At 42.2% G+C, this 16,305-nt stretch overlaps 1 protein-coding gene across 1 annotated transcript in view; it reads right to left on the bottom strand.

Moving 5' to 3' along the window:
* Window positions 1-215: 215 nt before the first annotated feature.
* LOC137334605 (protein kinase C-binding protein NELL2-like) overlaps window positions 216-16,305 on the bottom strand; it is a 169,715-nt gene continuing 153,625 nt past the window's right edge. The window contains exons 18-20 of the mRNA XM_067999417.1: window positions 10,111-10,287; window positions 4,911-5,135; window positions 216-724 (exon numbers count right to left, since the gene is read on the bottom strand). Of these exons, the coding sequence (XP_067855518.1) occupies window positions 674-724; window positions 4,911-5,135; window positions 10,111-10,287 (453 nt within the window). The 3' untranslated portion in view covers window positions 216-673. The remainder of the gene's footprint in view (window positions 725-4,910; window positions 5,136-10,110; window positions 10,288-16,305) is intronic.

The raw sequence follows: 16,305 nt of genomic DNA, 5'->3' as shown, positions 1-16,305 counted from the left end.
GAAAGAGCCCAGGCGTGGGACTAATTGGATAGCTCTTTCAAAGAGCCGGCACAGGCACGATGGGCCGAGTGGCTTCCTTCTGTGCTATACGATTCTATGATTCTATCAATCTGCGCCATGCTTTCCAAAATTCAAGAGCCAGTATTGCGTTAAATTGAAGAAAACAAATAAGTAATTTTGAAATTGAATGAAAAAACAAATTTATTTAAATTTGAAGTATTTGCACTAAGACAAGCAAGTCAGCAATCATTAGAACTGGGAAACAACAATTCAAACAAACAATGAAAAAAATACATCACATGACTCCCCTTGCATTGAGATCCTTGCCCTCTAGTCATGCTTGTACATATATTCTTTCTAAACTTGTTGTTAAAACATTTTTTCACATACAATCTAACAAGTTTGCACTTGTTTCCAAATGGTTTCTCTGGTTGTAAAGTGGCCACATGAGATTCAGCTCCAGCACTCAGTCCTTGCTAGAATGGGATTTTCTCTTGACATAACAGCTTCAGTTTTGTTTGAATGTAAATCTGTATTTGGTATAAAGTTGTTTTCTGGTAGGAAAGTTGTTCTTGAAGAGAGCTTTATATTGATGTTAACTCTTGTCCTGCAGAATAAACAGGAATTCCATACAAATGGCACAACAAATGATGTGTATATAGTGCTTTACGGTTTAGAGTTGCTGAAGGCACTGAGGGTCCACTAAGCAGCAGACATGACCATTCTGGAGGAGGAGAAAAAAAAGTATATGAGAGCGAGCAGGAGTAAAAGTCACGCTGCAAATCTTGATGCTCCCACATCTTTCAAGATGGCCACTTTTAAGGATCTATATCAAAATTAAAGATATGCAAACAGATCTGTAGGATAGATATTCTGATTTCAGAATTTAGAATTAATAATATTTTGCATCATTTCTTATGTAAATACAGTCTACTCTTAATTTAAGGTTGCTTAATTCAAATTAGCTGATAATTCACATTTTTTAGTATTAAATTCCCCTTTTGCTATGTTATTTGCATTCCTTATTTCAAATTATTGAATAATTCAAATTTCTCTAGTGCAAGAAATGACTTTGAATTATCGGGAGTAGACTGCAGTACCATTTCATCCAGAAGCAGAGGTTTGCAATAGATCTCAGACACACAACAATCTTAATGCTGTTGAATTTTCTTTAGAACATAAGAAATAGGAGCAGGAGTAGGCCAATCGGCCCCTCGAGCCTGCTCCGCCATTCAATAAGATCATGGCTGATCTGATCCTAACCTCAAATCTAAATTCATGTCCAATTTCCTGCCCGCTCCCCGTAACCCCTAATTCCCTTTACTTCTAGGAAACTGTCTATTTCTGTTTTAAATTTATTTAATGATGTAGCTTCCTGGGGCAGCAAATTCCACAGACCTACTACCCTCTGAGTGAAGAAGTTTTTCCTCATCTCAGTTTTGAAAGAGCAGCCCCTTATTCTAAGATTATGCCCCCTAGTTCTAGTTTCACCCATCCTTGGGAACATCCTTACCGCATCCACCCGATCAAGCCACTTCACAATCTTATATGTTTCAATAAGATCGCCTCTCATTCTTCTGAACTCCAATGAGTAGAGTCCCAATCTACTCAACCTCTCCTCATATGTCCACCCCCTCATCCCCGGGATTAACCGAGTGAACCTTCTTTGTACTGCCTCGAGGGCAAGTATGTCTTTTCTTAAGTATGGACACCAAAACTGTATGCAGTATTCCAGGTGTGGTCTCACCAATACCTTATATAACTGCAGCAATACCTCCCTGTTTTTATATTCTATCCCCCTAGCAATAAAAGCCAACATTCCGTTGGCCTTCTTGATCACCTGCTGCACCTGCATACTAACTTTTTGATTTTCTTGCACTAGGATCCCCAGATCCCTTTGTACTTCAGTACTTTCCAATTTCTCGCCATTAAGATAATAACTTGCTCTCTGACTTTTCCTGCCAAAGTGCATAACCTCACATTTTCCAATATTGTATTGCATCTGCCAAATCTCCGCCCACTCGCCCAGCCTGTCTATATCCCCGTGTAGGTTTTTTATGTCCTCCTCATTCTCTACTTTCCCTCCCATCTTTGTATCATCTGCAAACTTTGATATGTTACACTCGGTTCCCTCCTCCAAATCGTTAATATAGATTGTAAAGAGTTGGGGACCCAGCACCGACCCCTGCGGAACACCACTGGCTACTGGTTGCCAGTCCGAGAATGAACCATTTATCCCAACTCTCTGCTTCCTGTTAGATAACCAATCCTCCACCCATGCCAGAATATTACCCCCAATTTAAGGTACAATACTGCTATATTTTACTTAATGGGAACTGCCAAGAGATCTATGATGCTGAATTTGTAAGTCCACTTAGACTCCCAATTCCACGGACTCAACACTGGACTTGAGATTGAAAGAAAAAAATGCTGGGAATTTTCTTGGTTGGGGGGCTACCAGCCGCCATAACTTCAGTGGAAATCCCATTTACTTGTGCGTCTGCCAAAGTTACAGCAGCCGATTGGGAGAACCCTCAAGGAATTTCTTGCCGAAAGTTGAGATGATAATCTGCCCAGATATACCTTTTGCATATTTCATAAATATGTAACAGAATTACATTAAATTTACTAAATGTACTACTTCTAAACTGATGATAGGGACATCAATGGTATCATACTAAGTTTGAACAGAGTTGTATCCGAGATGTAAAATAACATTTTGTCCCGGTGCATTTTATTCATTGGATGAATATTAAGAAATTCTTAAATAACTATTGGTAGTGCTTTTGAAGTTGTATTAATGAGTATTTAATATTCCCATTCTGTCCCATTATCAGTGTGAAAAACATATACCATCACTCATTAGTGATTAGAACATGGTATTGTTTTAATGCACTTAGAAGCAACCTGGCCAATTCCTCCTACAACCCTTACACAAGCTGTTCTGTTATGGTCTCTGTTCCAGTTATTTAATCTGCTGACAGAAAGTTCTGCATAATTTCTCCTGGAACCCTAAAGGCAACTGAGTCGTGCACCTTCATTATTCAACTTTGGCTGGTTGTTTTCCACAGATGACATTTCCACGGTCCCAGCAGTACAAAAATCATTGTATTCCATGGTGTATTTGACAATTTCTTTCTCTACTTGTTTCTGTAACTATCAATCTTACCCTTAATCGGATATTTATCTGGTTCTTTGTGAAGGAATTAAAACAGCACTAACTGCTTTTGTTGGGAGTCGATTCCACGTATCCAATACTCTGAGAAAAAATATTCATCCCTAATTCATTTTAACTCTGGTTTATTAAACACACACTCAAATAGAGATGTGCTAGCCAATTATCTTAGAAGCAGAACTTCCTGTCGATTATACAAATGATTAATTACATATTCTGATATATTCAACTATCGCAAATGATGTAATGTCCTAGTTAAACCTTTGCAGTTAAATCTGTGCTTTAATGTCTTGCTCCATATTATATTGGCATCACACCGTAGGAATTTCAGCCCAGTCAGGTCTCATATTTTTTAAGCTAATACTGATTACTAATAAACTGGAAGAAAAAATCTATATTCAAGGTTTACTTATTATATGGAGACAGAAAGCATACATAATGCATCTACAGAACTACATCATGCCCTTATTCACTGACTCAATTACAAGTCAATAAATAGTTGATTACTTTTGTGTTACTAAATAATCAATTGCAGCCTATTAATCTGCAAAGACCTAAATTAAAGCTAAATGAAAACTACATAGTATTGATGGTAAAGAATTGCTCTAAGAAGAAACATGTTATGAATAATGTTGAGGAAAAAGAATCATAAGATATTCCTCAAAAAATGTAAAGAGAGCTTTTTCTATTAAATTAAATATGTGTACTGTTCGTGTTATTTTCTAGTAATCAACAGTTAATTATTCAAAAAAGTTGCTATGATTACATCACAAGTATTGGCAGTTCAGTGAGGAGACCATCACACATGAACTGCATAGAGTGTTCTACCATGATGTCCATTAGTGGCAAAAACAGAACAGAACTGCTGCCTGCCTCCATGCACTTCACACTATATATTGTGATGAACAATTGACACATGGAAGTGATTTGAAGCCTGTAATGTAATGTAATCCAGGGTTCAGATGACAGTTACAAACTACTGTCTATAACATCACCTGAGCCTCAGCCTCAAAGAATACTACCGTGTAATTATTCTGTATTGACATCTTGGTGTTTTTTTTATAATTAAAATATCTTCATCTTACCTGCATCAGGTAAGATAGTGTGCTTTGATTTATGTTGGACAGGGTTACAAGGAGACATTCGTCTGTCTGTGTGACAAATGGCTTTGGGGTTATCAGATTAGTAAAACATGACTGAAAAACATTCTTCATCTGAGATTCTTTATCAGGGCTGTGTTTTCCACCTGAAATGTTAACTTGTCTTTTCAGATATTGAGGGATCTGTTGTAGTTTTCTGATATTTCTTGTTTGTATTTCAGATTCCAACCATTGCAATCTCTTTTTATTTTCTATCTTTCGGATAAGATGTTAAACTGATGCCCCGTTTGCCCTCTCAGGTGGACGTAAAAGATCCCATCGCACTATATTGAAGATGAGCAGGAGAATTCTCCCTGGCCAATATTTATCCCTCAACCAACGTCACTAAAACAGATTATCTGGTCATTATCTCATTGCTGTTTGTAGGACCTTGCTGTGCTCAAATTGGCTGCCACGATTCCCACAGTACAACAGTGACAACACTTCAAAAGTACTTCAGTGGCTGTAAAGTGCTTTGGGACATCCTGAGGTCCTAAAAAGCACTTATAGAAATGCAAGTCATTCCTTCCTTTTGTAAAATAGTACTGTTCTGGAGGAACAGTTACTGCTGATCTTAACAAGTGCCTCTGCCTCACCTTGCACTGGCAGAGGGTACATTCTGTGCCATGTTTTATCCATGACGATCCTGTAAAGCGAACCAAATTAAGCTCATCGACGCAAGTCTTGGTGATGTCATTGCGGATTTTATTAGCTTGGCACGGATCTGCGATGCACTGCTGGCAGCATTCACCCTCGGGGATCACGCTAAATTCGCAGTCAGCTTCTGGGCACAGCACAGGCCAACAGTCGACCTCACCTTGCTGAACAAAACACACAACAAAGTGAAGAGTAAGAATCCAAGTCACTGTACAATGAGGCAAATCCAATATGAAGCAACGCTCTGAAGCGCATACATAGCACGGCGTAACAAAGTCAATATTTAGTGCCATGGGTCACATCTCATGAACATGCGAAGCCTATGGGAAATGTATTTCATGACAGAACTCAACTGGAATATAGTCGTCTTAAATGTAATCAATGAAAAAAAAGCGCCCCACAGGTAAGTGGTGTTAGAATTTACAACAAGCATACACAGACAAAAATCAATGTACTGTCCATACTGTTGTGTGTGATTTTGATGGTTTAAATTTTTAGTTCCATTGGATTGATGGAGTACAGATTAGAAAACAGAAACAGTGTGTGCTGCCTTAACAAAATCCATGAGCATTGTCTTAGGATAAGAACTTTTAGGAATCAGAAAAGTCTTTGGGGTAGAAATCTGTATATGTTGCACCTCTTTTTCAGGTGCAAAGCATACCCATTTAGCAGTTGGGACAGCCTGCATCCGTGCGCAGGCGTTCGCCCCATGGCTAAAGTCATGGGTCCCTTTTTTGAGATGTCCCTGGTGGATGCCTAAAACAGGCGGTGGGCTGTAATTTACATGCTTAAGGGGTCTAGCGCCTGTTGAAGGACCCTGTTCAGAAGTTTGTTGGGGATGCGCGAGCCAGGAGTCGGGCCTGCCCTGCTCAGAATTCTTCAGCGGCCCCTGCGGCCGCCAACTCCAGGCAAGTTAATTATTTTTTGTTAAGAAAACCCATCCTGTAGATCCAGGAGGAGCAGGAGTGCTCCCCTCTCCCCGCCCCCCTCCCCCATAGCCCACTCAAATTCCCCCTCCTGAGACTTACCTGAGGGCTGCAGCCGGCGAAGTAGGCGGCTCGATATTGATGTCTTCACTTAGGCGAGCTGCCTGTGGAGAGTATGTTGATGAGGCCCGAGGAACAATTTCCATCGATCCTCAGGCCTCTTGATTCGGGCGCACCGAGTCTGGGCCCAAAAATGGGTCCAGACCAAAATCTACCGCTTTTAAGTCCAAACAACTATGCCACTTTAATACTATAGGAACACCACATGAATTGCTCTTTAATCAAATTTGTTCTGTCAACTTTTGAACTGAGTTATGTATCCCAAAAAGGAGACCACAGGATTCAGCATACAAGGAAATAAATTAGACCCACAATCTATCAGTTTGCTTGCTTTGTGACTCATACGTGCCATGTAGGTCTGAATTATGGCACCTGCACTTTGGTAGAACGAGATTAGGTGCACAAAGCAATGATCTCAGCTAGTGTGTTGCCATAACAACGATAAGAACAACTTGCATTTATATAGCACCTTTAACGTCGTAAAACGTCCCAAGATGCTTCACAGGAGCATTATCAAACAAAATTTGACACCGAGCTGCATAAGGAGATATTAGGACAGGTGATCAAAAGCTTAGTCAAAGAGATGGGTTTAAAGGAGCATCTTATAGGAGGAGAGAGAGGTAGAGAGGTGCAAAGGTTTAGAGAGGGAATTCCAGAGCTTAGAGCCTAGGCAGCCAAAAGCACAGCCACCAATGGTGGAGCGATTAAAATTAAGGATACGCAAGAGGCCAGAATTGGAGGAGCGCAGCGATCTTGGAGGGTTGTTGGGTTGGAGGAGGTCACAGAGATAGGGAGGGGTGAAGCCATGGAGGGATTTGAAAACAAGAATGAGAATTTTAATATCAAGGCGTTGCCTGTCCGCGAGCCAATGTAGATCATTAAGCACAGGGGTGATGGTTAAATGGGATTTGGTGCGAGTTAGGATACGAGCAGCAGAGTTTTGGATGAGCTCAAGAGGGTGGAAGATGGGAGGCTGGCCAGGGGAGCATTGGAATAGTCAAGTCAAGAGGTAACAAAGGCATGGATGTGGGTTTCAGCAGCAGATGAGCTGAGGCAGGGGCGGGGTGTAAAATGGGCGGCCAATTTGCTATCGCCCGTTTTTCGTCCAGTGATAAAAGTTAAAATGACCCACTCTGTGTTTACTCTATCTAAATATTTATTTGTTTTTATTCATACCAGTCTTGTACTCAAAGCCTTTTCTTGACTTCCATATTTGCTTCCACTACCTTTAACACTCCTGTCTACATTTTCCCCCTTCCCTCCAGAAATATATGACTATATTCCGACCTTCCTCTGTGTATCACAGCAAAGCAGGTTCCCATTCATCCTACCTGATGAAAGCTTATTCTAAACCTTGACAAAAACAACGTTGACATGTGCGACCCTGCTGCTATAATTTTAATGAAAATCCACACTGTCTACCTAGTGCATCTTACCACAGTGTTTCCCCTTAGTACCATTGTATGAAGTACAAGCTCAAGTCCCTATCATTGCGTTTCTCCTCGGTGATACCTCAGTGGCAGGAGTGTGTGAGGTAGCATTCATCACATAACAGTTAAGTTCTGAGATGGACCTGCTGCAAGCTATGCTCTTATGCTGCAGAATGAGCAGCCTGATCTTGTATCCTTTCTGCCACATTGAGGGGGCTGGTGGGAGGGCTCACATATGTTGTCAATCTGAGAGACTGCAACATCATCTCTGACGATTCCTGCCATCCTACGAGTACTGCGAACTGGATCAGCTTGGCCAATGATCTGTAGAAAAGCAGATTTAATGGTCCCTTTGAGATCAGTGAAGCCCTATGTGATGTTTGTTTGTGACTGGAAGAGACAGCCTCTCCAATCTGGCACCCCTGCCCTTTAAGGCAGCAGTTTGAGCATTGATGGCTCACTCCTGAACTTCCCTGGGGGTGGATGTCTCTGATGTGATGCTTGGAAGGGATAAAGTGAGTGATGATGTGTGCTTTGAAGTGTTGGCAGGACTGGACATCCTGGTGCTTTCTCAGCAACAACTGGAGAAGGGAAAGAGAAGGGAAGTTACCATGGTTTCTGGATGAGCAAAATTCATATGTAACTTACAGCAGAAGGTTTCATGATATGGTTTGATGACAATTAATACAAGGCACAATAGGAAGAGAAGCAGATTTTCATGGTGAAGCCATAACTGGCACATGACATCCTACTTCCCCATCTCCAACAATCTCTATGGCCTCCCTCCCTAGGATTTGCTGCACCTAGTCCTCTTAATAAGCAAGAGAGGTTGGAGATTTTAGGGTCTGTCATCTGTCATTGGTCTCTGTCTGGTATTATCAACTGCTTCTCCTTGGAGAAAAATTTATAAAGTGAGAATTTGCTTTTGTTAACAACATGCATTAAAACTCAGGTGTCAGCATAGAGTCCATATTAGGTGTGATCATAGGTTTTGGCAACGAGCAATCCCATTCAATGTAAGGTTTTGCAGAGTGAATGCATGTAAGGATATGAGTGAGAACACTTCCAGGTGAAGGCCGAGGTGTCAAGGGTACTTACTGCCTCAGGGGGCATTGATGGTAAGCAATTGAAGTACTTCAACACAGTGTGGCAGCCATTCTACATTCTCAGACCTTGTTTTCCTGAATACAAAAAATAATGCTGATGCTTGCCCCTTGAAACTATTTTAAGCCTTTGAATCCTGCAGCAGCACACAATTTCCTCCCCCTCCCCCCACAAATGGAAGAGGTTCCAATCACAGGCATTTCGAACATGTAGAGCTCACCTATTAATAATTTAATCAGACTGAGTCTAGAAATTATAGCGGGGTCAGCACTCATCACATCAGGTTTGTGCGCAACTGGAAAATCCAGGTTACTGTGTCCTCTGATTTAATGTACATTGTTTATGTTTACATCAGTAAAGCACACAAATCCTTCTCCTCAATATGCCAGTTTTCAAGGTCAGCAATAAAAGCATTAAGCACTATCAAAAACTCTCCCAGTTTTCATCCAATGATGCGACCAAGCACTGTAGGCTGGCTTTTCTATTTGAAAGTTGGTAATGGGTATTTTACTGTCAGTACTAGCAAACGTGTCACATTAAATTTCCTCCTCAAGTCAATACCATAAGAATGCCTGGCCAATGAACTTTACAGTCGTTTCTTAAAGTTTCCTTTCTCTTCTTATCTGATCTCATTGATTGGAGTTAAATACACGGCTAAGGACCAGAATCCAGATGTAAACTGTGAGGGGACCCAACGAACACAAATAAAATACAAGACAAGCTTTATCTTAAGCCACAAGTTACACAATGGAACAAAATTAAGTTAGTGCTTCTATTGACCAAGCCCCTTTTACACTGATTATCCCTTCATCAAGCCCCTGATGGTAACTCCACACCACTGGTGGTAGGGAAGAGGAAATGGAATGAAACCTGATAGGAGGCTTACACTTATTGTTACAGTGGGTCACTGCTCATAAAATGGTTCCCTGTAGCACCCTCCCAGTCACCTCCAGCAATAAAATTGGCTCAGTGATGTCAGGTGGGTCCTGACAGCCTTCTCAAATTCAGCTTCAGAACAGTTAATATGAAAGAGCAAACCTATTCACCGCACTCCAAATCCTGGGACATTCGCAACTGAGGTTTCAGAAGTAGGCACCATATTTGTAGGTGGTCCTACACTGCAGAATCGTAGCTTTAGTGTACTATTTTCAGACCATCACAACTCAATTCATCTTATTCCTAAGCCATCAACTTTGTGTTGAAAGCAAAAAATATAAGTTCATTTCTAAGTCAGCAAACGAAGATGATGGATGGCCTTGTAGCATAATCACTTTGATAAACAGTGACTGGGGAAACTTTCAGACAAGTGCACCAAAGATAATGCAAAAGCATTGCTTCTAATGTCTATTATACTGTTAAACAAGATTGCAAAAGATATTATATTACTTTAAATTGTGCTATACAATATTTGAAAATCTTTTGCTAGTAGCCACTTCCTTTGGGATCTGAGCAAGTCTCTTATATATCATTGTGTTAAATTTAATGTGCTCTCGTAGGACTGACTGTGGATGTCACATTGGGGTGTACCAAGTGTCACATCTTAACAAGCCATGGCTTACCACACAGTGGCACTGTTGACAATCCTGCACCCAAGTGTCTCCGCTGTTGTAGCTCACGTCTCCATTTTGATTCAGGCATTGACTGGTTAGTCGTGGGTCACACTCAGGGCAACAGAAAAGATCCACTGTAGGGTTTTCACAGTCGCAGACCATCCGTCGACAAAGCACCAAGCCACTCTGTTATAGAATGAAAATAAGTTGGCGGAGCACACGTTATTATTGTTGGTCACATGCAGTTAGAAGAGATGATTTCATGAGCGCCTTTCTTAAAGACTCTTCGAACTGCACATTGTTTACATTTATTTTTTATTAAAAAACACAATTATAATTTCTTTTTGCTTTCCTCCCACTGCTGTCGCCTGCTTTAAGCCAGGAGAAAAAGAACATTTAAGTCACAAGCTTCTCCAGCCTGTTTCAGTGCATGAAACACAAAAAGTTAGCATACAGTTGCAGCAGGTAATTGGGAAAGCAAATGGAATATTGGCCTTTATTTCAAGGGGGATGGAGTATAAAAGCAGGGAAGTCTTGCTACAACTGTATAGGGTGCTGGTGAGACCACACCTAGAGTACTGTGTACAGTTATGGTCCTCTTATTTAAGGAAGTATAAACTTGCATTGGAGGCAGTTCAGAGAAGGTTTACTAGGTTGATTCCAGGTATGGAAGGGTTTTCTTATGGGGAATGATTGAGCAGGTTGGGCCTATACTCACTGGAGTAGAAGAATGAGAGGAGATCTTATTGAAACATATATGATTCTGAGGGGGCTTGACAGGGTAAATGCTGAGAGGATGTTTCCGTTCATAGGGGAATCTAGAACTAGGGGGGCATTGTCTCAGAATAAAGGGGTCGCCCATTTAAGACTGAGATGAGGAGGTTGTGAACCTTTGGAATTCTTTGCTCCAAAGAGCAGTAGAGGCTGAGTCACTGAATATATTCAAGGCTGAGTTAGACAAATTTTTGATCAGCAAGGGAGTCACAGGATATGGGGAACAGGCGGGAAAGTGGAGTTGAGGCCAGAATCAGATCAGCCAAGATCTCATTGAATGGCGGAGCAGGCTCGAAGGGCCAAATGGCCTACTCCTGCTCCTATCTCTTATGTTCTGTGATTGTCCAACAAGGAATGCACTTCAATGTCACCGCACTGATTCTGCCAGGCTTTTGCCTCTCGAGAAGGGTCCTTAAATGATAGCCAATGTTGTAGTTAGCAGGCAAACCGAGAACTGCCACAACTAGCCCAATAGCAATAGGAGAGTTTGGATGGCAGTTGACACTGGGTTGCATATCTAAATCTCAAACTACAGCTATTGTGCAGGTAACACTTACTAGCTCTTTGAATTCACTTTCTTTCAATCTCTATTTAATTCCCCCCATCCCACCCCCGTCAGTTTCTCCACAGTTTGCCTGTTTACCACCATTAATACTCATTTTGTCAGGGGAAATGTTGGTGTGTAGGATAGAGGGACAATAAAGCGACATGGGCTTCTCCGTTAACTACTGACATCTCAACAACAAGAAGTAGGGTTTGTGCAGACTAAGAATTGCTACTTTCTCTGCTTTAGATTGCTTGTGGAAGTCATCCCAACAAGCAGTCTGATCAAGAACTAACAAAGCTAACTGGTGGTAACTATCATTTGTCTTCCTTAGGAAAAGGACCAGGCCATTCAGCCCACAGAGCCTGCTCTGCCATTCAATTAGATCATGGCTGATCTGTATCTCAACTCCATTTACCCTCCTTTCCTCCATATCCCTTGATACCCTTACCTAACAAAAATCAATCAATCTCAGTCTTGAAAGCTCCAAATGTCTCAGCATCCACAGCCTCTTGGGGGTGAGAATTTCAGATTTCTACTACCCTTTGTATGAAAAAGTGTTTACTGAATTCCCTCCTAAATGGCCTAGCTCTAATTTTAAGACTATGTCCCCGCGTTCTTGCTTCTCACATCAGAGGAAATAGTTTTTCTGTATCTATCCTATCGAATCCTTTTAACATTTTATACACCTCGATCAGATTACCCCTCAATTTTCTCACATTGAAAGTGGAAAATTACTGCCTGTGGTAGCAGGCTTCTCTATACTTTGGCCTTGTGTCCTGAATACTTTCAGTGTAACAGATATGCTTGTCTCTTTCTTTCATAAAAACTAAAAGAATTAAAAAATATGAATTGATCTTTGAAAAGAGAGTATAAATCCACCGCTATTCTCTCTTTCTCTTCCTTTTGCACAATTCACATGGGAAACAAAATGCACCCCCTGCAGAGTTTAAATTGTATTCCAAACTGCAGCATTTGGAAATACTACAAATAATGAATGCTGAAGGAATATTTCCAACAAAACAGTTATTCTGCTAAAAGAAGCCTGTATTATTGTTCTTTTGTAATTAAATTATAACATATGCTGAATGCATAATCTTCCACCAGTCTGTGATTAACAGTAAGAGTGTTAAAACTTTTTCAAACACATGGCAAAATTAACTCACAGTCAATAAGCAGCAATATGTTGTTTTCATGACACGAGTGAACAGACTGTTAATTACATCGATTCACAGCTCTATGGCACAACATATAACGGTAAAACCTACCAAACTGGAAATGTTACAAGTATTTTATAATGTGGAGATGCCGGTGATGGACTGGGGTTGGCAAATGTAAAGAATCTTACAACGCCAGGTTATAGTCCAACAATTTTATTTGAAAATCACAAGCTTTCGGAGGCTTTCTCCTTCGTCAGGTGAATGTGGAAATCCTTGAACGTTTCGCATTTATATTCAGAGAACAATACCTGATGATTACAGATAATCTTTCCAACTGCCCGTTGTCAAGGCAATCAAAGTGTTCAGACAGAGAGGTGTTACCTACAGGACCACCGAATATACAAACGGCCAGAACACAAAACAGAGAGAGAGAGGGAGAAACATCCGAAAGGAAGAAAAAGACAGAAAATGACCCGTTGTATTAAAAACAGATAACTTTTATTCGCTGGTGGGGTTACGTGTAGCGTGACATGAACCCAAGATCCCGGTTGAGGCCGTCCTCATGGGTGCAGAACTTGGCTATCAATTTCTGCTCGACGATTTTGCGTTGTCGTGTGTCTCGAAGGCCGACTTGGAGAACGCTTACCCGAAGATCGGTGGCTGAATGTCCTTGACTGCTGAAGTGTTCCCCGACTGGGAGGCCTTCGAGACACACGACAACGCAAAATCGTCGAGCAGAAATTGATAGCCGAGTTCCGCACCCATGAGGACGGCCTCAACCGGGATCTTGGGTTCATGTCACGCTACATGTAACCCCACCAGCGAATAAAAGTTATCTGTTTTTAATACAACGGGTCATTTTCTGTCTTTCTCTTCCTTTCAGATGTTTCTCCCTCTCTCTCTCTGTTTTGTGTTCTGGCCGTTTGTATATTCGGTGGTCCTGTAGGTAACACCTCTCTGTCTGAACACTTTGATTGCCTTGACAACGGGCAGTTGGAAAGATTATCTGTAATCACCAGGTATTGTTCTCTGAATATAAATGCGAAACGTTCAAGGATTTCCACATTCACCTGACGAAGGAGAAAGCCTCCGAAAGCTTGTGATTTTCAAATAAAATTGTTGGACTATAACCTGGTGTTGTAAGATTCTTTACAAGTATTTTAGTTATATATTATGTAAAACAAATGCTGGGGTTCTGCTGTCATTCAGAAATTCCTCTAGCTTCACTCTCATAGGGGTATGGCATTGTAATGGTTATGGTACTGGACTAGCAACCCAGAGTTTATGCATTCGCAACCCTACCCTTTGTGAAACTGAATTCAATCATTTGCTAATTTGTGGGCTGGTACCAGGAAAAAATGAACATGAAAGGTGTCAAAGTGGTGTAAAAACTAACGGGTTCACTGATATCCTTACCTAGTCTGATCTACCTATGACTCAGGTCCCACACTATACAGTTGACTCTTAAGGCCTTCAGGCACACGAGGGAGAGGGACTAAATGCTGCCTTGTGAGCATTGTCCACATCCCAGGAACAAGTATAAAAAATGCTACAGAGATTCCCTAATTGAAAGCCTTACGATTCCTTCCTAAGCATCTATTACATCTGGCCTAGCCATCCATCGCCAAATCTGGCTTGATCACATCAAGTAATATCACGCTTTGCTTTTGTCAGCCAAAACCACCTACTATTACAGAATCATCTTAGAGGGCAAAGATTTTTCCTATCACCGACTGTCTCATTAAACTCTTTCCCCTCCTCTTCCACCAAATACAAAGAGATAATGGATTTCTTTATTGTCAAATCGAGATTATTTGTGTCACTGCCTCTATTATATGTTCCCCTTCCCCTTGCTCTCCCTGTGCTCGTTCCTTATGTGCCTGTGTCAGGACTTCTGGCTGTCCCTGTGTATCTCAGTTTCTGGTTCTCTCTTCATGGGCATGATTTTAACATGGCTGCTGGATCCTAGTTGGGGGGTGGGGGGAGTCACCCGGAGAAAAGAATTGTGCGGTTTCCCGAACGATTGCGATGCAATTGGAGCCACTTAACTCAACATCTGGGTTTCGCATCCTCAAGCTGTGCAGCGGGCGGACTGCACACACTCATGAAGCGTTTAAAGCCCACTATTTGAAGGGCCACTCCAGCAATGCATTTTGAAGGAGAAAAGAGGCTACAATCACCATGCAACGTTCCAGAGCCAAGCCAGCACCTAGGTTCTCCAACGCCGCCCTGGAGACATTGCTGGGTGCAGTGAGAAGCAGGAGGGAGGTGCTTTACTCAGAAAACAGGAGGAAGAAACCTGGGTCTGTCACAAAGAAGGCGTGGCTGGAGGTGGCAGACCAGGTCAGCAGCAGAAGCACGGTGTCCTGGTCGTGGCTTCAATGCAGAAAAAGATTTAATGACCTAACCAGGTCAGGAAAAGCGAGTACAGTTACTGATTGAACTGCATCCTGTGGTGAAAATTACCCACATCGCTCCTCACATCCACTTATGGCTCAGTATCGACTTACCTTCACTTTCTGTGCACTTCTTCACCCCTCCACCCCCCATTTGTGTTCCCACCTCTCCTACTCACCCCAATGTGATCAATCTGTTTGATAGTCACCCTCTGTGCACTTGCTTCATTGTCATCCTGACCCAAAGCATTGCATCCATCGAGTGACCACTTCATCCTCACTCACTCGCACGTATGCATTTTCTCCCTGGTAGGAGAAGAGAGCGCAAAATGCAAGGGAGAGGGTGAGGACTGGAGGGGGAACCTCCACAAATAGTGGCCCTTACAGGGGCGGAGGGGGAGGCATTGGATATAAGCCGGATGGTGGAGTGCCTGGCTGTAGGGGATGCCGAGACTGGCACCCCGCAAACGTCTGGTGAGACAACTTTAACATTTTTCACACACAACATGGATTGATGTTATCAATGATTGATCTGTTGCATGCCTCATTTTGCTCGTTGCAACATTACTTCTGTGATGATTATTAATATTGTGGTATGTACTCTTCCAGGGGCATCACTGACTGAAAAGGTGGTTGAGGGCAATTCCTCAGAGGAAGACCTGGACAACATCCAGGCTTGGGCTGATAAGTGGCAAGTAACATTCGTGCCAGGCAATGACCATCTCCAACAAGAGAGAGTCTAACCATCTCCCCTTGACATTCAACGGCATTACCATCGCCGAATCCCCCACCATCAACATCCTGGGGGTCACCATTGACCAGAAACTTAACTGGACCAGCCATATAAATACTGTGGTTACAAGAGCAGGTCAGAGGCTGGGTATTCTGTGGCGAGTGACTCACCTCCTGACTTCCCAAAGCCTTTCCACCATCTACAAGGCACAAGTCAGGAGTGTGATGGAATACTCTCCACTTGCCTGGATGAGTGCAGCTCCAACAACACTCAAGAAGCTCGACACCATCCAGGACAAAGCAGCCCGCTCGATTGGCACCCCATCCACCACCCTAAACATTCACTCCCTTCACCACCGGCGCACTGTGACTGCAGTGTGCACCATCCACAGGATGCACTGCAGCAACTCGCCAAGGCTTCTTCGACAGCACCTCCCAAACCCGCGACCTCTACCACCTTGAAGGACAAAAGCAGCAGGCACATGGGAACAACACCACCTACACATTCCCCTCCAAGTCACACACCATCCCAACTTGGAAATATATCGCCGTTCCTTCATCGTTGCTGGGTCAAAATCTTGGAACTCCCTTCCCAACA

This window comes from Heptranchias perlo, chromosome 18 (assembly GCF_035084215.1).
Source record: "Heptranchias perlo isolate sHepPer1 chromosome 18, sHepPer1.hap1, whole genome shotgun sequence".
NCBI lineage: Eukaryota > Metazoa > Chordata > Chondrichthyes > Hexanchiformes > Hexanchidae > Heptranchias > Heptranchias perlo.
Note: the sequence above shows the minus strand (reverse complement) of the source record. Positions and strands in the feature narration are given on the sequence as shown.